We start from the raw sequence: 27169 nt of genomic DNA, 5'->3' as shown, positions 1-27169 counted from the left end.
GGCAACGGGGAGCTGGCAATGAGAGGAATAGAAATGGTATAATTTGTTTTTAGATATCGTCTATTAGGATGAAAAGAGCTAGGATTGCTGATCTAGATTTCTTAGAGAAGCCTCAGGGTTGCCAATGACGACTTCCGTACTTACCTGACGTAATGATTCAGGTAGTTGGGCTTCCGAAATATCTGGATGGGTTACTGAGGTTTGGAGTTTTTATCAGGCCAAATATGTTTCTGCCGCCCAAAGACATTGGCACGCAACTACCTCCGGACGCAAGATAGTAGAGGGACAAGCAAAGCAAATGTCTAACGTACAGAATGGTGTAATGAAACGTTTTTAAGTACCCTGCGTTTAGAATTGTATGCAGAGTAAAACGGGCCTTCAAGCCACTACTACCTCGCTTTTCTCACCACCCGAACCAGTGTCATCCAACGTAATTACGGGGTGTGGCACATCGGTTCCGAGTGGATGGAAATCGCCGACCAAATGTGGGTAAGTTTTCAGCGCCTGAGCCCCTTTTTGGATGCACTAGCTTGTACGCCTCAGCATAGTCGGGCAGCGTTGTCAGGAGCGCGTTGGCGAGTGCTTCTGAGACATTATAATTGCATCGTACACTGAGGTACGGAGTACAGCTGGCCAGGGTGTGCCGTTTTAGGGATGAGTATGTAAATGCTCTTTTTGCACCACGCGGAGACGCGCGGATTTTTGCAGCGACAACTCCATCACGAGTTCAACACTACTTTATTTGGGATATCACCTAGAAGGATGAACGGTTGCCGTCGCGATGGATGCCGCTCTTAACCAATTCGGCAGCCTTTGGCTGTCGCTATACAGCAGGGGCCAGGTACAACAGAGCCGACAACTATACTCGAGAACGTGAGTTGATGCAGTCAAGAAATGCAGTCAGGAAGTTCTAAAAACTTCCTGCCCAGAAACCAGCCAGCATTATTTTTCTACCGTGCCTCCCCTCCCCTCTCAAACTACAGACGCTAAACTGCATCTTCTAGCCCCGATAGCAATCCTTCCGAAGTTGCGTGGATTATTAATGTTGCTGAATTCTCCCGCTCCGGCTTTCTTCAAAGCGTCATCCTTATCACTTCTGCAACTTGGTTGTCATGTCGCCTGCGCAGACTTCCCGTCATCACGCTCGACTCAATGTCCAGGTTATCCACCAAAAGATGGATTTACGAACTCTTATCGTACACGACTCGGGCAGCCGCGCTGCTTCTCCTCGCCTTCGCTTATGCTGAGGGTCAGGTTCACTTTCTTACTCTCGTTGTCGTAGCCTATGCCCAGATTCTGGGTTTGTTCCGTCTGGCAGATGATGTACATTGGCGCCATAGTGTTCTACATCAATTGAACTTCGTTACCACCGCCATCTCACTTGTCCTTGCGACAGCGCACATCCTCCCTTGCGTTCAAATAGGTTCCTCACAATGCACAACAGACGCTGGAATCCTGGGAGGCATATCTTCGCTTGCCGTTGCGATCTTAGTCGCCTCAATTACTCCAAGGGAATGGGTACCATCTAACATTGACCTCGAAATTGGCACCAATACAACAAAACGAGCTCCGGCCCCGGAAGAGACTTGCAGCTGGTTCAACTACTACTGTACTTATGGATGGTTTACCCCATTAATCTGGAAGGGCGTGACACACAAATTGGATGTGAATAGTATCCCAACACTGCCTTGGTACGACGAGCCAATGTACCTGCTGCGCAAGATACAAAGTGCGCGCGCCATCTCTATGACGACCTTCTGGACAGTCTTGCGCTTTCAACGGAAAGAGCTCATATTTATGGCGCTTTGGATTGCCGCCAGCTCCTGCTTAGAGAACGTTGCACCGTTTGCAATGTTCCAACTACTTAAACATATTGCAAATCCAATGGCGGCCACTTATCACCCTGAGGTTTGGCTAGTTCTCTTGTTTATCGGCCCAATAACCCGCTCAGTCTCGTTCCAGCAATACTTGTTTATCTCTACCAGATTTATCGTCCGTGTCAAGTCAGCTATGACTCAAGAATTATATCACAAGGCCTTGGATTCCATGGAGCTGGAGGAATGTATATTCAGTACGGACAAAAACAACAGCAACGGCACCACTAAACAGCCTAAAGTGGCTCAAAAGTCATCATCAACCGGGCGCCTGGCAAACCTAATGGCGGCTGATATAGATGCCATCTATGGAGCCCGTGATATTATCATAGCTGTTGTTGGAGTCCCAATTGGAACGGCCATCTCTCTTGGTGGACTTTACAAGATGATGGGCTGGGTATCTATTGTCGGGATTATAATTATACTTCTTGCAACACCATTGTCTATACTCTTGGGCAGACTGATGTACAAGTTTCAAAAACGGGTTAGACAAGCTCAGGATACCCGGATATCGTTAATTACAGAGTACATATTCTCTATTCGAGCCATTAAGTTTCTAGCATGGGAGGATGCTATGACGAACAAGGTTGATGATGCAAGATCCATAGAACAGAAGTGGTTATGGAGAGTCGCTATCCTGCAAACTATCATTAACCTTATCACTCAAGCATTTCCCTATATCGGCTTGTTGGTTATGTTTGGACTCTATGTGGGCATGGAGAAGCGCCGTCTTGATGCCTCGACTGCTTTCACAGCAATTATTCTTGTCAAAAATATTCGGAAGAACGCAAGGTCGGTTAGTGCAAACTCGAGAAAATTTACTGGCGCAATTGTTGCCTTTAAAAGATTAGACAAATATTTTGAGAGCACTATTCCTCTCGCGCGACATCCCATTGGACCTTTGAGAATCCAAAACGCTTCATTTCGTCGGAACAACACGAATACAAGCCAACTCCAAGAAATATCCCTTGATTTCGTTGAAGGGAAACTGAACGTCATTACCGGCCACAGTGGAAGTGGGAAAACGACCCTTTTGCTATCGATACTAGGCGAAACTCACATGGAAAGCGGATCCTTGGTGACGCCAAGGGATATCGCGTTCGCATCACAGTCTGCATGGCTGCAAAGCGGTACAATTCACGATAACATTCTTTTTCATACTGCTAAAGATAAAACACGCTATGATCCTGTTATTAAAGCTTGTTGCTTGGACTTGGACTTCAAGAAGATGCCGAGTGGTGACATGACTATTATAGGGGAAAACGGCACATCATTGTCTGGAGGTCAAATGGCGCGAGTTGCCCTTGCAAGAGCTTTATATTCACAGTCATCACTTCTGCTCCTAGATGACATTTTCTCAGCTCTTGATGCAAAGACATCCGCGGAGGTATGGAAGCACTGCTTTTGTAGCAATCTTCTTGATAAAAGAACGACTATTCTGGTTACTCAGGTTCCGTGGATTATTTCACAGGCGAATCTAGCCATCGAGCTTGACAAAGGTCGAGTCAAGAGCGTTGAAGCTAACATTGAAGCCATGTGTCGGCCGATAACCATTGCTGAGCATCTCGAGACTGGAGACTCTGGGGCCAAAGAGGCTATTACGTGGGAATCAAATGCCGAATTGAGCCGAAATCAACCGTCAGGGGTTGCAGATGATAACACTGCCAAAGAAGTTGTGAATCAAGAAATGAAAGCGTCCGGAAAAGTTGGTCGTCTGGCATGTAAGAATTAGTCCAAATTTTGCCTTGTCCTTCGTTAATCTAATCAACTGTGACAGTCTTTCAATACATGAAGAACTTTGGTAATCCAATTTTAATCGCCGCCTGCTTATTTTGCTCGCTATTACCTAACGGGTCCTTCTTCTTATCGAGCTACTGGATGTCTATTTGGGTACAGGCTTATGAGCACGAGGCTCATATCAATATCGCATATTACATGAGCATCTACGCACTCTTCACTTTTCTAGGGATTTTGGCCGTTGGCGCTACGACTGTCACATTTGAATGGGGTGGATGGTGCGCTGCCCACAATATTCACAAAGCCTTTATTCATTCCGTTATGAACGCACCTCTATCGTGGTTTAAAGCAGTGCCTCTTGGCCGAGTTACGAATAGATTCTCTCGCGATATGTCCTCGATTGACAGATCCTTAAGCTCCATGCTTCGATTCACTCTTGGTTCTATTATTGCGTTGTTGTTTCGCGTTGCAGCTGTCAGTTCGCTACTTCCGATTTTGATACTGCCCGTGCTAGGTGCATCTGCCATCGGCATTATTGTGGGCGAAATGTATGCGCGAACAGCTGTTATTCTTAGACGACTGACCTCTGCTGCTAACTCACCTATCTTCTCGCACTTCGTTAGTACACTAGCCGGCCTACATGTTATTAGAGCTAGAGACGGCATGCACGAAGCTTTTGGTGAAGACTTGGCGACCAAACTCAGAGTGTGGACTGCCGCAGCCGAGGCTAATTTTAACTCCAATCGATGGGTGGCCTTGCGAGTCAGCCTTGTAACCGCTCTTATTTCTGTGCTCACCGGAATTATTGCCCTTTCAAAAGTTGGCGTGATTAGTGCAGGCCTAGTCGGTTTTTCACTTCTAAACTCCGTTAGACTGAGTCAAAGCGTTATGACACTGGTGCGAGCCGTGAATGATCTTGACATTGAAATGCAAAGTGTAAGTCATCCTATCAATCTATGCAGCCCTGTTGTACTAATAAGTTTCAGTTTCATCGGGTAAAAGAATATGTCGACGTTCAATCGGAAGACAAGGATGACGAGCCTTTTGTAGATGAAGGGAGTTTCGACGAGCGGCATTGCCTGGTTCACAGCAGAGATGTGATCCCAAACGAATGGCCACGGTCCGGCGAGATAGAATTTCGTAATGTAACTGTTCGATACGAAGATGGTCCGAACATTTTGACGGACATAAATCTAAAGTTTAAAGCTGGTGAGCGGGTGGCGATTATTGGGCGAACTGGCTCAGGCAAGACTACCGTAAGTTTGGAACGAAAATTCAGATGCCCGATGGCTTATTGACTTACCGCAAAACAGCTCATCCTGTCACTACTCCGATTCACTAATGTTGTTTCTGGTCAAATTCTCTACGACGGAATTGACATCACAAAGACTTCGAGGCGCAGATTACGCCAGAGTATCACAATCATCCCGCAGGAACCCACGCTGTTCAGCGGATCAGTACGATCAAATCTTGATCCAACAGGCTTCGTTCCTGGAGACAATATTTCGAGGGTTTTCAACAGCTGCAAAGATATTGCTTCCCTATCAGGCAATAGATCATCCGACCAAGAGATCAGCCACGAACCTAGCCAAGGCATTTTTCCATCAACGGAGGTGGACGCTCGCGGAGAGAATTTCTCGCATGCCCAGCGTCAGGTATTATCACTCTGCCGTGCATTAATCAGAAAGAGCAAGCTTATGCTGCTAGACGAGGCTACGGCAAGCATGGACTATCAGGCAGATCAGGGCGCCCAAAAGGTTCTTCGTCGGGAGCTTGACATGACGGGGGATACCACGCTAGTGACCGTTGCACACCGGCTGAGGACGATCTTAGATTACGATACCATTGTGGTTATGGATTCAGGTAGAGTAATTGAGTAAGTCTGCCTTGTTCTGTGCCACTTACCTTTCATGCCAACATTAAGCAACTGCAGTACATACTAACTCGTTTTTCTTCAGATGCGGCTCGCCTCACGATTTGTATGATGCTGGAGGGCAATTTCACGATCTGGTATACCACAGTGGTGAGTCAGCAGAATTGCAGGGGATGTTAAAGAAGAAGTAATGTAGATTTGTGTCTGTCCATACCGTGTGTTCAGATTTTGGCTTTCAGTTGTACTTGGCTTTTGAAGCGTTAGAAAACGCTCTTACAAGAATACGCCTACTAAATCAAAAAAAAAATTCGGCGATCCAGCACATGTATTTTCCATAGGTATAGCCTTGCCTTTCAAAGTTTTGTTTCAAGCACTAAAGTTAAAGTCTAGCCAGACATCAATCGCCGAAAAGCCCCTGCTTCAGATCTAATACCCTTATCCTTTAATTTTTTAACATCTGCTCAACATCTAGCACACTCATAAGTCGAAGTCTCCCACCACAGTCTCGGCTCGCACTAATTGCATACCACTAAAACCGCCTGTTTGCTCAGCTAGTTTCTCGACTACCAGGCGAGCTAGAGGTTGTGTATAGAAGGCGAGGAGCCTTGTCAGATGTATGTTAAGGGAAGAAGGGAGGCGCGACCACCATTAACACTTAAGTTCTAGCGAGCTGGTGAGAAAACGGAGGAAGAATGGACTGGGCCTTTATATGAGGGCGGGCGGCGATTTGACTTAAACCGGCGTCTAAATATAATAAGCGCGATTATATTTGGTTTAGGATAAGTTCATTAGCACTTAAATCATAACCTAAATCAGAGAGCGCTAAAGTCCTATAACTTTAAATCAGCGACATGTTTTCCTAGCTTTTAGGGTTCCTAATGGCTCTTAACAAAGGGGAAATGATGTCTCACTTGTCAAGTGGTATTTAAGAAGCGGTATTTAAGACCCCTTATCCCGCCCCTAGCTTAGTTTTGTATAAGAGTACGTGACTGCAAAGAGCGGTATTCGGGCCAAATACAGCACAGCCTCTTAGTTAAGTCTTTCATTTCATTTATTTACTTTTCACACAATACCTACTAGCTGCGTTCCTCGTGGTGAAAACTTATATTAGGTGCATTTCAAGAGCGACCGAAAAATGGGACCGTTTCGCACGCCATTAGGTCAATGTATTGTTACCGTCAGTACGGATCGACGTAAACGTCGTGGAGATGCGAGTTAACACCCCTCTAGATGTATTCTACATTATTCAATGAGGAATTCGTTTGATATAGTCCTAGATTGTAGCACGCTGCAGTCCGCACCAATCCCATGGCTTGGCCTGTGCCTCGACTGTCATCAACTTGTTGTAGCGCTCAACTCTAGGCGGTATATTTTCGGCTAGGCCGCCGTCCACGGCCCCAAAGAAGTCCATCAGAATTTGTCTCTTTATAGGCTTCCCGGATACCGTACGCGGCAGCTCCTCTTTGTCCTCCAGGATCCGAAGAAGAGCCGGCAGCATAAAAGGTGCCAAGCTGCTCTGGAGATCGGACCTAATCCGGGCCAGAGTTATTTGCCCTATTGGCATTGTACCACGTTCAAGCCGAATAACAGCGCCGCATAATTGTTTTGCATCGTTGTCTGGCACCGCAACGACGCAAGCTTCGGAGATATATGGCAGATCCATTAAGCTGCTCTCAACAACCAGTGCTGAGATTCGGAAGACCCCAAACAACACATCTGCATGGCGATTTCAGCTTGTTTCACTTCCGAGATAATGTGTATAGGACTCACAGTCAGCGTTCGCTCGGCCGGCAAATATATATTCACCATCCTTTAGCTCGCCAAGATCGCCAGTCTTGAAGTATCCGTCTTCATCGAACGCGGCCTGCGTTGTCTTCTTATCATCAATGTAGCTATTCGAGGTAGCCTCGTCAGTATACTAGCCAGGCAGTTATTTGAGCCGATATGATACATACTGCGTAAGCATTTTTGGACTCTTAACATAGATCTCACCATGGTTTCCTTCCGACAGTTTTATCGTAATGCCGGGCAGAGGGGTTCCAATGGAGCCCTGCACGTGAGAGTTGAGTTATATTGCGCGCAGTTAGATGCTTTGAATCTATGCTTACCTTTATCGCAGAGATCCCTCGAGTCACACCGCCTCCCAACTCCGTTACGCTATAGAAATTTTCAAATGGTAAGCCCGTCAAATCAGTCCAGAACTCCTTCGTTGAAAACTCAACCACCCCGGCAGAGCATCTGATCGCGGACAAGCCCTTAAAGTAGCTAGAGCATCTGCTTTTCTTATCTTCCGACAAATTTCCACTTTGATCAATCAATATGTCCTTCATATGCCGCAACAACGCCGGGGTGAATATGGCATGGGTAATCCGATGGTTTCTAAAGGCTTCTAACACAGCCTCTGCACGAGCTCTTCCAGCTTTCTGTGCAACAATGTAAAGCTTCTTACTCGTTAGCACGGGCCCGATTAGACTCCTCGCACCACCAATCCAATGGGATGGGTTGTAGCTGATAGCAGCGGCGCCAGGTTCAAAGGCTTGTGGATCAGCAAAGCATCGTCTGGGTATTACCGCGCCTTTCGGGAACCCAGTAGTACCTGAGGTAAAGAGTAGCAGACCTGGTCCATCCGGGTCTAATTGAAGATTGTCATCGATCCCAATATCAATGTTCCTCAAGGGCTCTGCATTGCACGAAATGGGCAACAATGTCAAGGTATCAAAGTTCCCTTGCTCTTGGATATAGGCGCAGATATTTTCAGCCCTCTCAAGGCTGTCCTTGCCAGCGAGCATACAGTTCGCTTTTGCCTTTGAGAGAAAGTAGTGTGCCTCTTCGGGAAGGACGCCGGAGCCTGCAAGTGGTTAGTTCTTTGTTCCACACAGGTCTTATGGAGCCGTTCACCTAAGGGCATACAAACGCCCCCCATCGCTCGGATGGCGAAGAAAGCAACGAGGAACTCATAACCACTCCTTGAGAGAATGGCAACATATTGGAATTCTCCACGCAAAATACCTTGCTCGTTCGTAGCTGGTAGTGGTAGCCGCGCGCGAAGGAGATCGCGAGTTTGCAGTATATCAGTAAGCAGTTCCGGGTAACTCTTCTTAAAGCCAAGGGCATCATGGACGATCGTTTCTGAGTCCGAAGTCTGCTGAGCTGCAATAAGCAGCCTAACCAGGATTGGGTCATGGGGGAACTTGAGCGTTGTTCTTGCCGACATGGTGAGATTGTTCTGAATTTAGATGTGTCTGAAAACCAATTGTGTTCCTGTTGTATGGGCAAGAGTGATGAAGATGGTAGGTCATCACCGTCATGGTAGACTCCGCGTTTTCACTGTCCCTTATTTATCACTGCTAGCGGCGTCCGCACTCTCCTGGACCTAGTCGACTTGGAGAGCCCGCCAGCCCTGCAGTCTTTTGTTTTGCTCAGTGTCTCACCTAGCACCGTCTTGTCGCCTGCTGATCTTAACCGTTCATAGCTAGTACATAAAGGGTACAACTGACGGAGTATATCATCTAATCAATTGGTGCTAAAATATCTTCAGACGGCGTGTCTATATCCAAGCAAGTGACGCCCGTGAAAATCCAAAGCCGGTCCACAACAAAGAACCTGACGATACAGGACCTTCGTTTAAATCTCCACAAGCTGGAACATACTTTTATCTAATATACACCCATTAGCTAATGCTCTCTAATTTGGCTGTTCTTACTGAGTTGTAACTAGCTGTCTTCGTGCCCTCCACACACGTGGCCGAAATGCGATGGCCGGAAAGCGGCCTAATAAAGACATGCCGGTGGTAGTTGGGTTATGGTATGAAAGGTCTCGGTGTTAAATGCCCTTCTGGCTGAGTCGTAGGACGGAGTACTAAGTACGTACAGTACGGCGCCAGTAGTTTACATACGGGCCCGTGCTTTTTCTCATACAAATCACTGCAATTTAAGCACGGGCTAGTATGTAAGCTTCTGGCGCCGTACTGTATAAGGCATGGTCATAATAATTTATATGGGGCTATCCTATAATTAGACTAGCGGCTGTCTTACCCTCATGTCATTTATTTTGCAATGCACCTCCGTACTCCGTGATACGATGTACAGTAAGCCTGGCAGATAATAGAGTTGCTACTCGCCGACGACGGCCATGTGAACTTGTGTGTTCTGCGATGTCATGTGGACTAAAGTCTAATCAAACAGCACATCCACGCAGGATGCAACAGAGAAACTGTGCTTAAATGAAAGTTATAGCTATGTCTTAACGGTCGAGCCATTATGGGACAATGGGCCGTCCAAAGTTAATAAAGACATGTATCCGCCGGGGCCTCTAGCTTCAGAGCAGACCCCTCAGACAACCACCGGTACTAGTCATTTTATACTCCTCTATTCCGCCTTCGACAACCTCTGGCCCAATCCTCTCTTATCGTACGTAACCACTTTTCATGTTCCACTCAACTGGCTGAAATCTTGTTGCATAAAGTCCGTGGCAGGTAGGTGACATCCCAAAGGATCTTAGGGGCTTCGGACGGGGCCTGTCTCTATTTTTTATTTGAGAGAATGTCTGGGGCGGCTGACGGTTGATTAGCGAACATGCAGGGGTTGTTGAGACATGCGCATAATATGATGTTACAACATTGGCTGAGACATATCATTTCTAAAGAAGCAAGCCCGCTGATGAGTTGTCAATAGCGGTGAGGTTGACTGAGACACGGCTTATCTAACCCTATCTCTTTCCAGTGGTAAACTTTTGCGAGAGTGGTGGGTATGGGTGTTCTTTGTGCCTTGCTGAGTACTCCATACGGTGATTCTTGATGACTGGACCGGACGGAAAATTGCATTTATGGAAGTATAAACAAACCACGTCAAAAATGACGGTAATTTCTACATTCCCAGGTCATGTCCACAAGAATTATTATGTCGCCCTATCGAAGCGCCCGTAGTAAATAGCTAAACGACAATTCCAGGACACCGAATCCTCAACTCCAATGATAAATATACCACAGTAACAGCGTGAAGGGGAAAAGTTGGAAGAATAATCTACCCAGCCGCTTCAGTGCCAAGGCCAGCGATTTATTCCTTCTCCTGTATATTTTTGGAGTATATTCTTGGGTGGAATTGGCATGGGGGTAACCGTCGAGTGGGACTGGTTTACCGAGGAAGTTGCACAGTTCGTCCAGATGAAAGGGTGGTGAAAGCTCCAAGAGTCTGTCCGGGGGGGTGAGTTCTCGAATCCGCTTATTGTGTGAAATATAAGCCTGTTCAGCTTTTTCTCCACCATAGTTGTTCTTGTTGTGAACGAAAAAGATCAGTTCCACCAACTTTAGGAAAGAGCCCATGAATTCCGGTTCCACGTAACGCAGAATGCGATAAGACGGCCACCTCATGAATTGCCAAATAGTGCTCTGCATGGAAGTAATCCATGATCCAACTGGCCTAGTGGTCAAAATGACCTTGGCATCTGGATAGGCCTTGATCAGTTGCTCTCCAAAGATCGCACAGGGAACATCAAGAGCGACATCGTAACCGCTCAGAAGAACGTCAAACTCGGCCCGGCCGTAGGGTGCCTCTGACCCTCCACTGATAAAAGTCTTTTCAATAGCCTCAGTCCAGAGTTCTTTCTGACGGGCGTCCTCTAGAATGATTGTCATGTGGATGGGCGTGTAACCGAGTGTGGTCAAAGCCGCCAAGAGAGAGGTCGTCCCAGTACGACACATGCCGAGGCAGAGGACTTTCACTGAATTTGAGGCTTCCGGCAACTGCTCCTTGTCAATCAGATGAGGTTTGCAAGCGGCCATCTTGGGAATCTGGTGAGAAATAGGCGTTGTCCTCACAAATATTGCGTAGGATATCGGTTAAAGACTGTAATGAGAATGGGGCCCGGAGGAGGCAAGCGGGTGCTGGGCTCTAGATAACTGTCAGTGCAACTAAAATATGACACGAGTAAGCCTTCAAGATCCATGGCTTTCGATATACACTGCGGGATGATCCAGCAGCCTACGGACGGCTCAAAGTCTTAACATGCCACGATGTTACATGTACTTTTGCATTATGGTAGGATCTGCATTTCAAACCGCCGGCCGGGCGCGCATGTATCAGTCGCTCTAAGACACTCACCCCGGGATAGACACCCACAGTTCTCAACCAAAGTGGGCTTGCCGGAGCCTCTCCGGTTGGGGCTGTAAGGGAGGGCCTACTAGCCTTCGTAGCTTGTGTTTACACCGCCACTGATCTCATTCCGGAAAGGATCTATACACCTTGATATTTCAGGGGGGGCCAACGGAATATTGCTACATTATTCAATAACCTCCAAATGTGACGTTATGACCACTTCGTCGCACTTACATTGCTGAATCGTCTTTTGGTCTTTAAGTCAACCAATTCTAAACAGCGAGGTTACAGTTCGTTGAGGATGGCGAAGGCGCTTCGTGGCAGATTGCCAAATGAGCCTTTCTTTGTGAATCTACTCAAGATCGCTAACGAGATCAAGCATGTGATCATCCATGATCCTCAGAATAGAATCGATGCAAATTACGGCCAGCTGCTTACCGACGTGCTTCGAATGCAACTTTTGTTAAAACAATCACTCCCAGAGTCCATGTTTGACGATGCGCTTAACCTTCTTCAGGTGTCAAACCCATACATTTTGATCTTGTCCGGCAAGTATGAGTTCATTATAGCAGCTTTGTCCATTATGTCAATTGGTGGAGCATTCGCGCCATTAGGTGAGCTTTTGAAGTGCCCAACTTCTAAAAAGATGTTCTAATAGATTTCTCAAAGCAACTACGCTCCTGCCAGAGGAAGCGTTCTATATGCTGCAGACGTCTCGGGCTATCTGCATCTTGGCAGATCAGCAACACCTCCAACTCGCTGAAGAGTGTCAAGGGTATGCCGCCTCTCAAGGCATAAGCATCCCCGTTCTACCCATCAACATCAGCAACCCTCCCTCAGAGGATCTTTCCAATTCAGATCCTTGTTTTGAGATTGACCGGAAGTTGACGGTCGAGCCGCATCGTCCTGCCTTGATACTATTTACGTCGGGCACGAGTGGACCACCTAAAGGGGTGGTGCACACACGACGTCTGTTTTATGACATCCACACCTCAAGTAGTCCTAGCGAAGTCTTCCTGAGCCACGACGCTATCCACTGGGGCAGTAGTTTGGTGACGTTTGTCGGCAGCGTCCTGGGAGGAGCACGAACTGAGATTATACCTCAAAATGCTGAGGCTATTTGGGAACGACTTAGGGAAGGAGGGGCAACAACTTTGGGCTGTGCCCCGCGTATTTGGACTCAGATGATGAGACATTTTGAAGACCACCTAAGCCCCCTTCCACCGGAAAAGCGCAACCCATATGTTCGTGGCGCTCAGTCTCTCCGCCACGCTCTTACTCGGGGTTCGATGCCCGAACCGTCTGTACTGCAATTCTGGCGAGATCTTGGCAAGCGCCTGCATGTCTGTTACGGGATAACAGAACTAGGCGCAACGGTAATGAAAACCACTAATGACACGGATGTAAACCTTGAGGTAATTCGACCTTTCTTGTCATCGTTCCGCGTACAAAAGGACTTCCAACTAACGGGTTCAAAGCGCTGTATAGGAAGGCCAATGCCTGGCATTACCGTGAAACTCTCGAGCGGGAGCCATGGGGAGATGCTAATTAAAAAGTCCGTCGTGTTCTCTCAGTAGGTGCCGTTCTTCAAATTAGAGAAGAATATCCACTGACTATTTTAGTTATCTGAATGACCACGGGGAAACGGCTGCTTCATTCGACAGTGATGGATTTTATAAAACTGGAGATCTCGCCCGTCGTGTGGGCAGTGACTATATTATAGAAGGACGAGCCTCTACCGATTGTAAGTAGATACCATCCTGCGTAATCGCTGTCTGAGCCGTGAGCTTGATTGTATTGACTGGTTATATTTCACAGTCATCCGCTGTCAAGGCTTAAGGGTGCCGATACTTGAGGTAGAGATGCGTTTGCTGCAGCTCCCGTTCATCTCCGAAGGCTGCATTCTTCAGGCCTCCGACGCTCGCAATGGTCAAATAGTCGCAGCTCTTGTTCGCCTCCGAACCCCAGAAAAGACATATTTGGGGGATAGTGGCAAAGTACAAAGATTAGAAGAGCCCTATCTGGAGGTTCTCAGGAACTCTCTAGGAGGCGCACTACCAACCTTCATGCTCCCAACTGCGTTGAGGATTCTGCAAGACGAAGAGGAGATTCCTAGAACACCATCTCTAAAGGTTATTAGGGGCAAGGCTGCTGAGCAATACTTCCCACGCTCGAAAAGTTGCGAATTGCCCACTAATGTCGAGGTATTAGACCTCAGGAGCAATCTGGATAGCCGGGCACGAATGGTATGGGATTGGGGTGGGTTACTTTAGGGAGACAAAAAAGGGGTTCAGCCAGATTGGTTGTCAAGCCAATTGTTAGTATGTGGTAAACGGAGTAGATTTGGAGGAAGTGCCCGAGTCTCGTATGTGGCAGAAGAACTTAGCGGTCGTTGACTATCCTATGAATGAGTAAAGACATGATCAGCGGAGCAATAACTGTACCCTTAGTGGTTAGCCTGTCTACAATGCTACGGTCCTTAGCAGATTCACATATGGTCTTAAATGGCATTCGCAAGTCTCCAAATGGGCGCCCAGTCGAGCGCGCAGTGGAGCTGCCGTAAAGGGCTAGATTTAGTCCAAGCGTGATTTATCAAATATAAATCATTTAGTTTTGCTATCCCACATAAAGGGTGGCTATTTAATTGGCCCAACTCTACAATTACGATATTCTACTATGATACTCTTATTTCAAGTCGAAATTCAAAGCTACGTGCTTATTCAACATGTATATCCTAGATTGCTATCAATGAATACTCTACATTTGGTTCATTTTTTTTTTTGGAATTCAACGATTGGGTTTGCGGATCATTCTCGAAGACCATCTCCAAAGATCCGCCTTCGTTGGCCTTGATTGTAACGGACTCCCTTAGGCATAGCGTGGAATCTGAGCCACTTGCCGCCTCAGGGGTGATCTTGGGGCGAAGTGAGGGCGAGGAGGGTGAGCGAGGTGAGGCGACGCGACACTTTCGAATGAGGTTGGGAACTTTGGTATTTATCCAACAGCTGCTCTCATTCAGCCCCGCTATCTAGGCAGCAGCTGTGCTGTATGAGAGTAGTTTTGGCAACCACAGGAAGGAAAACATCATCGGCAGCCTTGAGGAAAGGATATAGTAGATTGCGCTAAGTAAAGCATTAAATCCTAATTCATTGCTGCCCTTCCAGCTCCAAGATTCTCTTTGCTGTATCTGCCATTGTCTCTTCTAGACTCCTAAACGTCATATTAAGTGCCTCGTTGCCCTCCTCCGCTATAATGTTAGCAGGAATTACTTTCTGGTCCTCTCCGCTATCAGTAGGTAAACGACCATTGAGCGCTGGGACCTTCGCAAGAGCATGTACTAGAGCTGTGTAAGTCATTTTGTTCCCCCCAATGGTAAGCCTCTTATTCGCGACTTTTGGTTCGGTGAGGGCCTTGACATGCGCATCGGCCAGGTCACGAACATCAATATAGCTTGGGAAGGTCGTGGCCGGAATAGTCGAGTTGGATCCATTGAAGAGGCTATAAATCACGTTGCTGCTATAGTGCAAACCCTTAACGCCGCCCTTTAGTGGCTCGATGGGTGGACCAAAAATCAGCGCTGGAAGAAGCACTGTGACAGAAAACTTAGGCGCGCTTTCCTTTACGAAGTCCCAGATGGCAAGCTCGCCTTCCTTCTTACCCGAGCAGTAGGAGATATATGGGTTGTTCATAGCGCGGGCCTGCTCCTGTGTAATTGGAAGCCAGGTGGAATTGGTCAGAGGACCAGCCAACAACTCCTCGGGTGATCCAGTGGTAGAAGCATTGACAGAACCGGTAACAACAATGGACTTCAGATTTGGTGCATTATTTTTCGCTGAGCGGAGAAGCGCAAGGTTGCTATATATCATTGTTAGCAAAGGATTACCGGCTATCTATTTTTTGGGGAAGGCAGTTCTCACCCTTCTACACTTGGCTTGAGGAAGTCTCGATCATAGTCGGTGTTTGCTGGATTGTCAAGAAGAGGGGCAGCGACGTGAACTACCTATGATGCTTATTAGCAAGCGTGTAACGAAACGCATCTTGTCCTCGGCCTTCGTACATGATTAAAACCTTTTTTTTCTTCAAAGATCGAATCCCAGCTGGCTTCGTTGGTAATATCCTCGACAATGACAATGTCTAAATGGCTCTTCCACTCTGGATGAAGAGCGAAAATTGCATCGCCAGCTGCAGCTCGGCGAACAGTGCCTGTTACATGATGGCCGGCCTTGATCAGAGAATTAATTACATGAGCGGCTAGGAAGGAATTGGCGCCGGTGAGAAGGGTCGATGGCATGGTGATAAGTGACGAGGGTTTATACAAGTTCGATGAAACGTTTGGTAAATCACCTTAGATGGAGCAAATTGGATCTTTTCAAAGCAAAGATAATTGAGGGTTTGAGATGAAGATCAGATTGATAGTCCTCACGATTCTAGACTCTAACTCGAGATATACCTTCCAGTTTATGTCAATCCTATCATTGTCATGCGGGGTTGTCGTTTCCTTAGTCATACATCTGCATTGCATTTATTGGAAGATTCTACCAATCATACGTGAGCATACTTCGATGATTCAGCACTTCGCATAGTTTCGTCATTCTTGCAACCAATCGAACACCATCGTTAAGGCATAAGACAGACGCCTTACCTCCTAATGGTTGACCTTACCGGCAACAGCGCTCACGAATGCTCAGGTGTAAAGGAAGGTTACTATGAGCGTGGTGATTGATCCGCAGCCTCGCCCTGTACCAGAGACGAAAACACATTAGCCCAGCCCAACCCATTCTAACCCTTCTTCTTCTCTCTCTCCCCACTAGAACCTTAACTTCAGGGGCCAAAATCCAACGTCCAAAACGGCAAAAAAAATTAACATAAAACATACAACAGTGGGTATTCGCTGGTGGTCACCCACCCAACTACTAATCCACCGATCTCAAGCTTGTGTATGGCAGAGCGGACGGGATGCCCAATTCTCTTGAGTCTATGGTCGTATGTGACTGTTATGCATGTGTCAGAGACTAAATACTGCTTGATCTGCTGTGCTGTGTTGTGATGAGAACGTGGAGGGTTTGCTCGGACAAGAGGTGGTTTCATTGAAGATCTAAAGCTACAGAAGGAGGAAGAAGAGGACTAGCTGTGTCTAGAGGTCTGGCTTATATCTACAGACCTAAGACCGGTGGATTAGTATTGTATGAACTAAGTGGATTGGAATCCAACAAGTGATTACTATAAGTGAGATATTTTAATGTACGATTATTAAATAGAATACTGAATAAAACACTTTTAATTCTGCAATGTGAAATATGAACGTGTATTATGAGATTTTAGGTGCATTTATTTGCCTATGGAATTCGTGACCAGTTCTGCCATAAAACGAGTGTTTTAAATGGCCACGTTACCCTTCGTCATCCATGCCATCAACATCCGAAAAGAGCAAAACCAGATTTGTACAACCCCCCCACCTTGATGAGAAACGGCAAAAGAGTCAGGCTCCGACAGAGAAGGTCGTATTTTCCGAAAGAGAAAGTTCATAGATGTGTGTGTGTGATGTTACAAACAGAGACGCCAGATAGAAAGCCAAATCAAAACAGCCACCATAGCTCCCTGGGTTCCGACATCAGATTATGCCCTCTCAACTACCAAATTAATTCGTAATTGCCCCAGCTTTGGCTAGAACGGCGATGTTGCCCATACCTAGAGCCTCTACGCAGTAGCCTCAACTGGTGTAGCCTCCGCCACAATGACCTGCTTGTTTGTTAGAATAGAGCCTCCATGTAGAAAACGGGTCAGAGAGCCACATACCTCGGTCTTGTCTTCGGCCGCCTTCTCCTCGTCCTCGGGCTTCTCCTCCTCTTGAGGCTTCTCCTCTTCTTCAGACTTCGCTTGTTCGTCCTTAGAATCGGCATCCTCCATATCTACCTCAGGGGCAAGAGTGTCGTCAGCCCCATCTAATCCGGTTGTCTTCGTCCCATCCTCTGCTGTGGCCGACTCTCCATTAACTTGCTCCTTCGATGTCCCGTTGGCCTGTGCCGAAGCTGGTGCTGGGGTATCGCTCTCCAAGATCTTATTCCATTTGGCCAAAAGCTCGGTGGAACGCTCTCTGAATTTAAATTCAGCCTCCTTTGGGATGTCCTCGATCTTGAGGATGCCCTTCAAGACCTTGTTGATCTTAGTGGCGCGAATAATGCTAACTTCCAGGTCTGAGTATCCCTCAAGTTTAGTGATAAACTCGGACATTTGCTTCATATCTTCTTCCTTTGGCTTCTTGACGCTGTCAAGGAGGCCCTTTTGGAGTTTGTGGCGCAAAAAGCGAACCTCTTTCTACTCAAAATATTAGTATAATGACATATTCAGCACCGTATGATAGCTCATACCTCTTTCTTCTTGCTCTTCTCCTCTGCACTGAGCTCTGGCTCCTTTGGCGTCGCGGGTGCCGCAGCAGCCTTCTTGGTCTTGGGCTTAGCCTTCTCCTTTTTCTCTTTGGCGGCAGACTTTGGAGTTTCGGCTGCTGCATTTCCCTTCTGAGCTGAGTTTATAAGCTTCAGCTTTGGCTTCTTTACTGAATCTGTTCGCTTCGGGGTCTGTAATCGATGTTAGAACGCTAAGTGTGCATAGTGGTGATGGATATAGCTTACAGAGGTCTCATCATCGACAGCCTTGCGCTTCTTGGACGCCTTGGGCTTATCTTCTTTCTCAGCCTCATCTGCGCCCGCGTCGGCCATCTCAACATCTTCATCCTCGTCCTGAACAACTTCCTTGGCCTTCTTGCCCTTCTTGGCTGAAGCCTTTGCTTCCTTTGCTGCTTCCTTTGCGTCGATAGCATCCTGTGCCGCCTTTTCATCTCTACGGCGGGATACCTCGAACTCCCTAAGAACGTTCTTGTAATGATCCAAATCGTGATTTTCAGAAGCCAATTGATACGCTGCGTACAACGATTTGGACATCTTGCCCTGTGGAACGTCACCGATGACGCTAGTGTCGAGAGGTTCGAGATCGGTGTTAGGGGTCCAGGCACTGTAGAAAGGGTTAGATTTTCGTGCCAGGAACCAACAACAGAGGTGGAGTGAATAGAAAACTTACAATTCGTTTGTTTCAAAGAACATTACGGGAAATGTGCGGTCCAGAGCGTTCTTCCCGCCCTCAGCAAAGTCTTCCCTGTAGCTTCCATCTGGCTTCGCAGCGGTCACCGGGCGGGATTTCAGGATCGCATCAGGGAGCATATCTTCAGAAGCAACAATCCCGGGCCATTTTGGGTATCCCTTCAATTTGATGAAGTAATACTCGCCAGGCTGAGCGTGAATGTTGCTCATCTTTGCCTTGGATTCCTTCTTGTTGAGCTTTCGGCCCTTGTGCTCCGGGACGCCAGATGACTTGCGACGCGCCTTGGACTTGTTTGCAGACGATGGAGTTGCAGTGGCTTCTGAAATCTCCGCGACTGTATCGGCGACAGCTTTCGTCTCACTCTCTGTAGCGGTCTCTGCTGGCTTTTCGTCTTCGGGGAGAATCTTGGCTTCGCTGTCCTCTGTGGTAAAGATGTTAGTATGCGCGACGATATATTCGAGAATGGCTATCGTGGCGGAACATACCTTTGGCAGCCTCGGCAACTGGAAGCTCTTCCTTGGTTTCAGTCGCGCTCACTCCATTGCTGTCGCCAGTAGTGGCATCGGCGGCGGATGAAACTCCCCCAGCAGTCGCGTCATCTGGACGCGCAACCGATGAATCCACCGAAGCAGACACTGCCTCAACCGGTGTCGCGTGTTCAGACATACCCACGGCTTCTATGGTATATTCTGTGACGCCGTATCTAGATTGTTATCTTGAGGAACGCGTTTCGCGACACTGATAGGAAAATAACGCGCAAAGTACTAGGAGTCGCGCGTAAAGTTGGATTGAAGTGTTTGCGATGATGGTGAACAATGGTAGGTCGGTGGAGTTGATGCGCCGTCAATGGTAGAAGAGTGGAGTTGGCGAGGAAATACTTGGGAGAGCTCGCGGTTTGAGCGCGCGAGAAATAGCGCGGTTGGTCACGTGTCGATAATATTGAGGGTGATGACAAGTTGATCCACGAATCGGCATCCGCAGTACTTATGGACCACAAATGCTGATCGGATTTCTTTCACTGAGGTGAAAGCTGACAGTATGCCAGATGGCCGGAGAAGGTTCGCAATCGATGAAGGAACTGAAATTAATGAAAAGGAAACAAAGGGTTCATTTTGTGTTCAGTCGAGATGTGTCTCGATCGAGGATCACTGAATTAGAATGTGGCGGTGAACTTGATTCTGCAACCTTCCACAACAATACTTTGGGCCCGAGAATGCAGGCTGCCGTGGAAACAAATTGCCAAAAGTAGAACAGCCACCGAAATGCGAGAATCAATGAAAAGCTCCTACCAAATAAAGCCGCATAACCCACAATTGCTCTCTCAACCATATGAAATGACTCCTTGATCCAACATCATAGACTGATCCAAACTATCGAAGTGGCCTCCATTCGACACAGAAACAGTGACACGGGGGAACCTGGAAATGGCTGATATGATCTAAAATCCAACCGGATTTCTTTCTATTATACAACAAACCCTTCCTTCAGGGGTAAACAGGGTCTTACTATTCTATTCCATATCCTCATCTTCATCCTCCTCGTCATCATCTTCTCCTTCAGCAACATTCACTGTGAAGCTGGGATCCTGGTCGACACCAACATAACTGTCGCTCATCAAAAATAGCTTCAGATCGTGCTTGCCAGCTGTCGGTACCGTATATTCCAACCGTAGATTCAACTTCTTGCCAATGGTGATGCGTTTGATCGCAAGCAAAGTTTTTGTGCTCTCCTCGCCAACAACCAACCACCAATTTTCCATCTTCTTGACTGGATAAAACGGTGCGTGAACGGTTGTGTCGACCTCTGTAGTCTCATCATCTTCGTCTTCTTCGCGCTCGATCTTGACTTTGATGTATGAAGGAACACCAGCGGTGATATCCTCCGGGTCTTCAAGCTCGAACTCCAGCTCAATATTTGGATATTTCGAGTTCGTGAAATTCGCAGCCTGTCCCAACTGTGCCTGTGTCAAGCCCAGTTTCTTCACGAGTGCGCCGTAGTTTGGATTTTCAGAAGGATCCATTGCCTCCATGAATCCAAAAATATCCTCAACACTAATGAAAGAATAATGGTTAGCATTGTTAAGAATAGGGAGGTGGGGTACATACCCAGCACTATTAGCAGCCTTGATGACCTCCGGTGTGAAGTGGGGGATCTGTTTAAGAGGACTATCCCGATCCCACATGCCTTGAACGACCATCTGAGACATCTCCATCGCATTCATAGCATTGATATGACCATCAGAAGACAACACATCAACAGTGGCGCTCAGTAGGCCAAGCACCTTCGTTAGTATTATCTCCTGATCCTTTGCAAGATCTATAGGGAGCTGCATCCTGGAGAAATGTGCTTGGAGAAGCACAAACGCCTTGAAATGCGGAGAGTCATAGCTTGGTTCTGCCATCTTGACTGGAGCCCTATCGTAGATACGACGAAGTAAACTGTCTTCATGGCGCCTTATCTGAATGGTCTCAAACTCCGTGGCCGAGGTCACAATCTCTAGCACACCCTTGAGCTTTGTCCGCCCACTGAGTGATAGCAGGAAGGTTTGCATTGTGATGTAGGAGATGTTGTAGTAAGCGGCGATCATGGCAGCATTGAGAGGCGTCACCGAATCATCCTCCTCATCCAGATCAATGATTTTGGAATCGGAGAGATCCTTTAGTGTTGTCTCTACTAACTCAGAAAGATGAGCGCTTAGGCCTTCATGAGAGGTGTCTGTAAGACTGTAGTAGCTGGGATTCGCCAGCAGTCGACGGTAGAAATATGTGAAAGTCGTCCAGTTAATCGCATCATCAGCAGATTCGATCATCTTCGTGCTAATCTCGGAGACGAATGCGTCGTGCAAGACAACCTGGAGATGACTCTCGATAGGAAGCGCTTCGGCCAAAAATTTCTTGTAATAGTCGCGCTTGACTGCAGGAACCATAAGCACGCCTCTGCTCATGGTGTCTTCAAGTGGCCGAGTCGCTTTGCCAAACATCTGCAGAACTTCACTCAACGGGTAGTCCACATAACGATGCTCCCGCCCCTCAAAATATTGGGTCCCCATGACGATGACCAGGTGTGCGGTGCAATCGAGCTCCCAGCATACATCTCTTGATGCGACCAGGACTTGGATAGCTCCGTTGTCGTAAAGGTGCTTGACAATCCGTTTGTCGCTGGTGCTTAGTGCCTCATGGTAGTAGCCAATACCGTGTGAAAGAGATTCCGCAAGTGCCTCTTCATGAATCCGTTCCAACAGAGGTTTCAGCTGCTCGCTGTCTGCGTGCAAAAAGCGATCCTCGTCGTCATTCGCAACACAAGCAGTCAGCAAGTCGCGAGTAGTATTGCGAGCTTGTTTCCTGTTCGGCACAAATACTATGGCAGGCTTATCTGGAGACATTTGTAATATGCTGAGATACGTAGGCTTTGCCATCGCGAGCATAAGCGATGGGAAATGCGGGATGGTGAAAGACTGAATATGAAGCTCCAGGGGAACGGATCTGACGTGAGTACTGAAGTTGTAGATTGTATGTTTCTTTGCATCAATCCATTCGCCGATGTCGCGTGCATTTGCCAGCGGAACACTAAGACCAACGATGCGCATAGGAAGTTGTGTCTGGGAGCGAATGTAGTGCATACGAGAAACCACAATCTCATAAACATAGCCGCTCTGGCCTCCCAACATATGGAGCTCGTCTGCGATGAAGAGTTGGATGTTTTGGATGTTCTTTCGGCGTTGCCATTGTCTGGAGAGTACATCCCACTGCGTCGGAGTAGCGAGAATAAGATCGCCCCTTTCTAGGAGCTTGAGGTCTGCAGTTGTTTCTCCAGTCAATTTGACAATTTCCTTCCCTCCACGGATATTCGACAAGCGTGCTTTCCAATCCTGGAGTCTCAAATCGACAAGCTCTTGGAACGGTGCAATGTAAACGGCGCGGCCTGCCTCCGGTTTCGACCAGTGGTGTAGGAGCGCAAATTCGGCACAGACTGTTTTACCATTACCAGTTGAAGCTCCAACAAACACATTCTCATCCGTCGTGTAAAGCGAGTTGAATGTTTGTGTCTGAACCTTATTGAACCATTCCCACTTTGGATATAATGCAACGTAGTCTTGGGCTTTGAGCGCGGACACTGGCAAAGGCTGCAGATCCAAAAGTGGTGTGTGAGGGGGGAACTTCTCTGGTAAGATCAGTTTCTGGAATGAGACGGCAAGCTTGGTCTCCGAATGCATCCAACGATCCGAAACTAATGTAATGAAATAGTTGGGTGGCATTGGCTCCGAAATTGGAACGGTAAATTCGACCAGGTGCTCATTCATTTCAGCCTGAGCATAATCCTTACGCAAAATAAATTGGTCGTGGAAGAGAATTTCCTCCCCGTCACAGTCCTCGGCGATAATCCAGAAGCTCTCGGCTGTACCGTGCACCTCGTCATCCCATTCGAACTTGGGTGTGATTGATAACTCGATCCGCAGCATGGACCTGGTCATGGGCTGAACCTGGGCCTGAATCTCTAGTCTCGGGAACTTGGACATTAGAGCGCAGACAGTCTTGCCAGCTCTTGGCAGACCGAGAAGCTCTCCCATCCGCGGAGGATCCAAGTCGAAGTAGTTGTTCCAAGGAACGTCAATTCGCTCAGCCTTCTGGATAATATCGCGGGGGCAGCTGGGGAATTGCCTCAACGGTGTCATTGTTGGCCACATTCTCTTTTCTGCCATCTTGCAAAGCTCAAGCGCTGTTTTGGCCACGGACGACCACCCTTTCTTCAGCGTAATCTCAAAGATGGCACGGAGAATACGGCCAGCAGATTGAGTGACATACACCAAATCGGCCATCAAAGCCAAGCCTTCAAGCTTCAGACGGGAAATATATGCCTGGAGAAGAACGTTGATCTTTGCATGCGGCTCTTCGATGCTTTCCTTGACGGGTATTGGTACTCTTCCCAAAAGCTTCGCAAGCTCCAACTTCTCGTCTTGCCTAACGGGGATGAACTTGAACTCATCACTCAACGCGAAGACTCTGAAAAGTTCAATAGGGGTGATAGATGGTTGAATATGGTGGTTATAGGTGAGCATGCTGCTATGCGTGATGTAGTAATGCGACGCAATGCGGCCGAGCTCAGTTGCTTGGAGCCTACCCGTTTTCTTGTCGTATTTAACCAGATTCGATCTCTCCAGAACAACCGCAGCAGAATGGATCAGGTCCACACGCTTTTGTTCTAAGGCATTGTCTTCTTCGTAGTCGGCGCCGACCTGATAAAGACCAGGCGACCTCAACATCCGAACAAAGAGATAGGTGTAACCCAGCCACTCGACTCCCTCGTCCCTCGTTCGGATGTTTCCAAGAACGATTTCAGCATTCAGGTTATCAGCCAGCCGGGTAACAAACTGACTCTCAATGGGCAGCTGCTGGTTAAGGAGAGAAAGATAGTATTGCATCTCGGTCTGCGTAGTGATGATGATACCTTCTCCATATGTATCATATTGTGGGCGACCAGCACGTCCCAACATTTGCAATACGTCTTGAGGACTCAACTCGACCCAGCTGCCCTTCTCAGGAGAATAAATCTGCGTGCCCTTGATGATGACAGTATGGGCCGGCAAGTTGACACCCCAAGCGAGGGTAGCCGTGCAGACCAAGACTTGAATAAGGCCATCATTAAAGAGGTCCTCAACGGAAGTCCTATCGGGGCGGGTCATTCCAGCGTGATGTATGCCAAAGCCATATGGTAGTAAATCCTTAAGGTCGCGATCGTTCACGGACTCTGCTTCCGTAGTTAGGGCCTCACGGCTACCAGCATCACTTCGAAGAATTTGGCTAATCGTCTCCTCTTCGAGAGCCTTGTCGCGGACGTACCGGGCAGTCTTGGCAGTTTCCTTCCGGGAATGAACGAAAATAATCATCTGGTTACGGTTGGTGCCAACATGCTCGAGCACCTTCGTGTAAGTAATGTCGTTCATGGTCTTGAGTTGCTTGATCGCCTTCTTTTCGGTGATACCAATAAACTCCTGACGCAAAGGGCAAGGACGGAAAGATCCATCGAAGTGGAACATACCCTTCAATGGGTCAACGCGCAAAAAGCTTGCAACGTCCCTATAATTGGGCAATGTCGCGGAAAGGCCAACCAAGCGTACTGGGTCTCCTGTTTGCTCCATCTTTCTGATTGTTCGGCTGACGATGCTCTCCAGCACTGGTCCACGATCATCGTGCAACAAATGAATCTCATCAATAATGATTAGGCGCACTAAGTTGGTGTAGCTCATATCAGTCGCCTTGCGGGTAATCACATCCCACTTCTCTGGCGTTGTGACGATGATCTGTGTATCCGCAATTTGTTGCTTTGTGAGCTGACGATCACCTGTAAGCTCAGAGACCTGGATTCCGTAAGGCTTTAACCTAGCTCCAAAGTTGCCAACCTGTTCCTGAACCAGAGCCTTCAATGGGGCGATATAAACAATCTTAAACCCGTCCAAATTGATCTCTCCGGTCTCAGGATTCCTGTTCTTCCCGATTTCTCTCAGAATGGTCAGCATACCGACGTTCGTCTTGCCACTTCCAGTTGGCGCACAGATGAGCATGTTTCCATCTTCACCAAATGCGGTTGGAAAGCACTTGGACTGGATCTTGTTGAGCTTTGGGGTTGTGCCGAATGGCACACGAGACCACTCAGGCATCTCGGAGACAGGGACATCTCTATCTGTTGGGTCGCTGCGCTTCTTTGGTGCTGGTACGTGAATCTCCTCGTACCCCTTGAAAGTCTTCTTCGTCGATCCTTCAGGGAGCTTTACCTTGGGGTTCGTCATGAGATGGTTGCCTTGCTCGAATATCAGATTCTCCAGGTTAATGAGTTTCCTTGGCTGTAGGCCTCCAACTAGGCCACCATCCTTGGCCTGCTCTTCTTTTGGACCCTTAATGTAATCCTCTGGTACGTCGATATCCATCTTAATTTCGACCTTTTTGCCCTTTCCACCGTCAACGGAGACTTTACGGCCCTTTAGCTCGTCAAGGATCCAACGAAGCCCTTCAGCGATAATCTCACGCTCAACGACTCCCCGGGCCTCATCATCCTCTGCTTTGGCTAGACGAGTAAGCCACACGACCTTGTCTCGGTTCGAAATCAATTTCTGAACAAGTTCATGGTGCTCGTAATCAAAAAGTTCCATTAGGTCGTTCTCAATTTCACGGAGAGTCCGTTCGTCTCCTTCTTCAGACAGACCGGAAAGAATCTGTAGCGCTTGTTGTGTTTTGACTTGTTGCATGTGGGCATCTGCATAGTTTTGCCCAATTTGCCTCTGTAGCCAATATGCGTCGATTTCGCGAGCTGGGATTGATTTGTCTTTTGCAGATGGCTTTGCTCCAGCGCGGTCGGCACCAGAATCTAAGGTCATTGCCTCATCTTCCCCAAACATGCCGTCCTCGTCTCGATCCATGCCAGCGCCTCCGGCTCTCGCTATCTCATCGGCCTCGAGGTTGTCCTCCTGATCGCCCTCTTCGTCTTCCGAAGATTCGTCTCGGATTTCATTAAGCAGTTTGCCTCCCTCATCCTCTGATTCCTCGTCATCAAACACGACGGCCACACCCTGCCGATCGTCAATCTCGGCTCCATCTCCGTTGGCATCACCCTCCCCCATGGCTTCGTCTTCATCTTGGGCCTCATAATCGGTAATCTTTTTCCCAAGGTTGACAAGTTCATTGAATTGTTTCGGATTCATCGTTGTGCCCAGCAAATCATCGACTTCCTTCTTCTTGTCGAAATCCTTCATATCATCATCCTTTAGGTATTCCAACACAGCATCCGCAGCACTGCGTACAACTTCGTGAGGGACGTCACCCAGATTGCTCGCCACAGTTGTGATTATAAGATCGTATGTCGCCCTCGTCGCAGGTGTCCTCGGTCTGTATCGGATTCCCTCCACAAGTGCGTCCGCTGCCGACAGAATACCAGTACCCCGAAGTTGTGCTGGTTCTCCTCGTTTGCGCTTCCGTTGCTCTCGCTCCAACACATCTTCGCCTTCCCGCAAGCTTCCGCGCTCAACATTAAGCATGCCCGTAGGTTTCTTCTGTTTCGGCGCGTCTTCGCGGGCATTGCGCGACCCCATATCTCTGATGCTGAGGCGCCCTGCAAGTGACTCCGGGTCCCCTGTAACTTCATCGCCGCGGCGAGTCACAAATCGTCTATCGGCCTGCAAGACCAAATTGGACATCGCCGAATATTTGTATTGCGACACATCGCGCTGTTGGTCGGCCATGGTGGCGGCCTAGGTAGAAACTTTGTTGTGTTGATTTATGGCCCTTCCCTACGGGCTATCGAAAAGTTTTATATATCACTTTGACAGTCCATCGATAAAACGCCAAATGAATGTATTAATGCGACGCTCCCTTCAACATTGGCCGTTTGAGTTGATCTTGAGTTTATGACGGCGTCGAATGCTGCAAATAATTTAGCGGTATTGATAGAGTACTCTGCCGCCTCGCCTAGACCTGTTAGGGTGGCGGCTGAGAGGCGGTAGGCGTCTA

The 27169-nt window shown here is 47.8% G+C and overlaps 7 protein-coding genes across 7 annotated transcripts; 2 read left to right on the top strand and 5 right to left on the bottom strand.

Moving 5' to 3' along the window:
- Positions 1 to 781: 781 nt before the first annotated feature.
- Positions 782 to 6304, top strand: VE01_08123 (uncharacterized protein; the record flags this gene model as incomplete). The annotated part of the gene is made up of 7 exons (XM_059463941.1): positions 782 to 873; positions 1005 to 3595; positions 3652 to 4547; positions 4598 to 4867; positions 4925 to 5487; positions 5570 to 5822; positions 5875 to 6304. 6 exons carry the CDS (start codon positions 782 to 784, stop codon positions 5673 to 5675), a joined length of 4518 nt encoding a protein of 1505 aa, XP_059319443.1. The 3' UTR covers positions 5676 to 5822; positions 5875 to 6304.
- A 204-nt stretch (positions 6305 to 6508) lies between these two features.
- VE01_08122 (uncharacterized protein) lies at positions 6509 to 9296 on the bottom strand. Its single transcript, XM_059463940.1, has 5 exons — positions 8383 to 9296; positions 7593 to 8332; positions 7440 to 7534; positions 7255 to 7376; positions 6509 to 7200 (listed from the first exon to the last, which is right to left on the bottom strand). Exons 1-5 carry the CDS (start codon positions 8696 to 8698, stop codon positions 6758 to 6760), a joined length of 1716 nt encoding a protein of 571 aa, XP_059319444.1. The 5' UTR covers positions 8699 to 9296; the 3' UTR covers positions 6509 to 6757.
- Positions 9297 to 10444: 1148 nt separating this feature from the next.
- On the bottom strand, positions 10445 to 11263 carry VE01_08121 (uncharacterized protein; the record flags this gene model as incomplete). The annotated part of the gene is made up of 1 exon (XM_018277549.1): positions 10445 to 11263. The coding sequence occupies one exon, from the start codon at positions 11261 to 11263 to the stop codon at positions 10445 to 10447; it is 819 nt and encodes a 272-aa protein (XP_018127464.1).
- Positions 11264 to 11767: 504 nt separating this feature from the next.
- VE01_08120 (uncharacterized protein) lies at positions 11768 to 13849 on the top strand (the record flags this gene model as incomplete). Its single annotated transcript, XM_018277548.2, has 5 exons — positions 11768 to 12190; positions 12246 to 12991; positions 13055 to 13149; positions 13199 to 13320; positions 13395 to 13849. The coding sequence occupies exons 1-5, from the start codon at positions 11878 to 11880 to the stop codon at positions 13847 to 13849; spliced, it is 1731 nt and encodes a 576-aa protein (XP_018127463.1). The 5' UTR covers positions 11768 to 11877.
- Positions 13850 to 14674: 825 nt separating this feature from the next.
- On the bottom strand, positions 14675 to 15995 carry VE01_08119 (uncharacterized protein). The gene is made up of 3 exons (XM_018277547.2): positions 15634 to 15995; positions 15494 to 15576; positions 14675 to 15431 (listed from the first exon to the last, which is right to left on the bottom strand). Exons 1-3 carry the CDS (start codon positions 15865 to 15867, stop codon positions 14723 to 14725), a joined length of 1026 nt encoding a protein of 341 aa, XP_018127476.1. The 5' UTR covers positions 15868 to 15995; the 3' UTR covers positions 14675 to 14722.
- An 884-nt stretch (positions 15996 to 16879) lies between these two features.
- Positions 16880 to 19786, bottom strand: VE01_08118 (uncharacterized protein). The gene is made up of 6 exons (XM_018277546.2): positions 19157 to 19786; positions 18651 to 19092; positions 18206 to 18584; positions 17945 to 18151; positions 17373 to 17891; positions 16880 to 17315 (listed from the first exon to the last, which is right to left on the bottom strand). The coding sequence occupies exons 1-6, from the start codon at positions 19335 to 19337 to the stop codon at positions 17274 to 17276; spliced, it is 1770 nt and encodes a 589-aa protein (XP_018127485.1). The 5' UTR covers positions 19338 to 19786; the 3' UTR covers positions 16880 to 17273.
- BRR2 (DEIH-box ATPase) lies at positions 19787 to 27098 on the bottom strand. Its single transcript, XM_018277545.2, has 2 exons — positions 20777 to 27098; positions 19787 to 20722 (listed from the first exon to the last, which is right to left on the bottom strand). Exons 1-2 carry the CDS (start codon positions 26899 to 26901, stop codon positions 20182 to 20184), a joined length of 6666 nt encoding a protein of 2221 aa, XP_018127490.1. The 5' UTR covers positions 26902 to 27098; the 3' UTR covers positions 19787 to 20181.
- Positions 27099 to 27169: the final 71 nt, after the last annotated feature.

Source organism: Pseudogymnoascus verrucosus (assembly GCF_001662655.1).
Source record: "Pseudogymnoascus verrucosus strain UAMH 10579 unplaced genomic scaffold scaffold_45, whole genome shotgun sequence".
Taxonomy (NCBI): domain Eukaryota; kingdom Fungi; phylum Ascomycota; class Leotiomycetes; order Thelebolales; family Thelebolaceae; genus Pseudogymnoascus; species Pseudogymnoascus verrucosus.
This window is presented reverse-complemented; position numbering and strand designations above follow the sequence as displayed.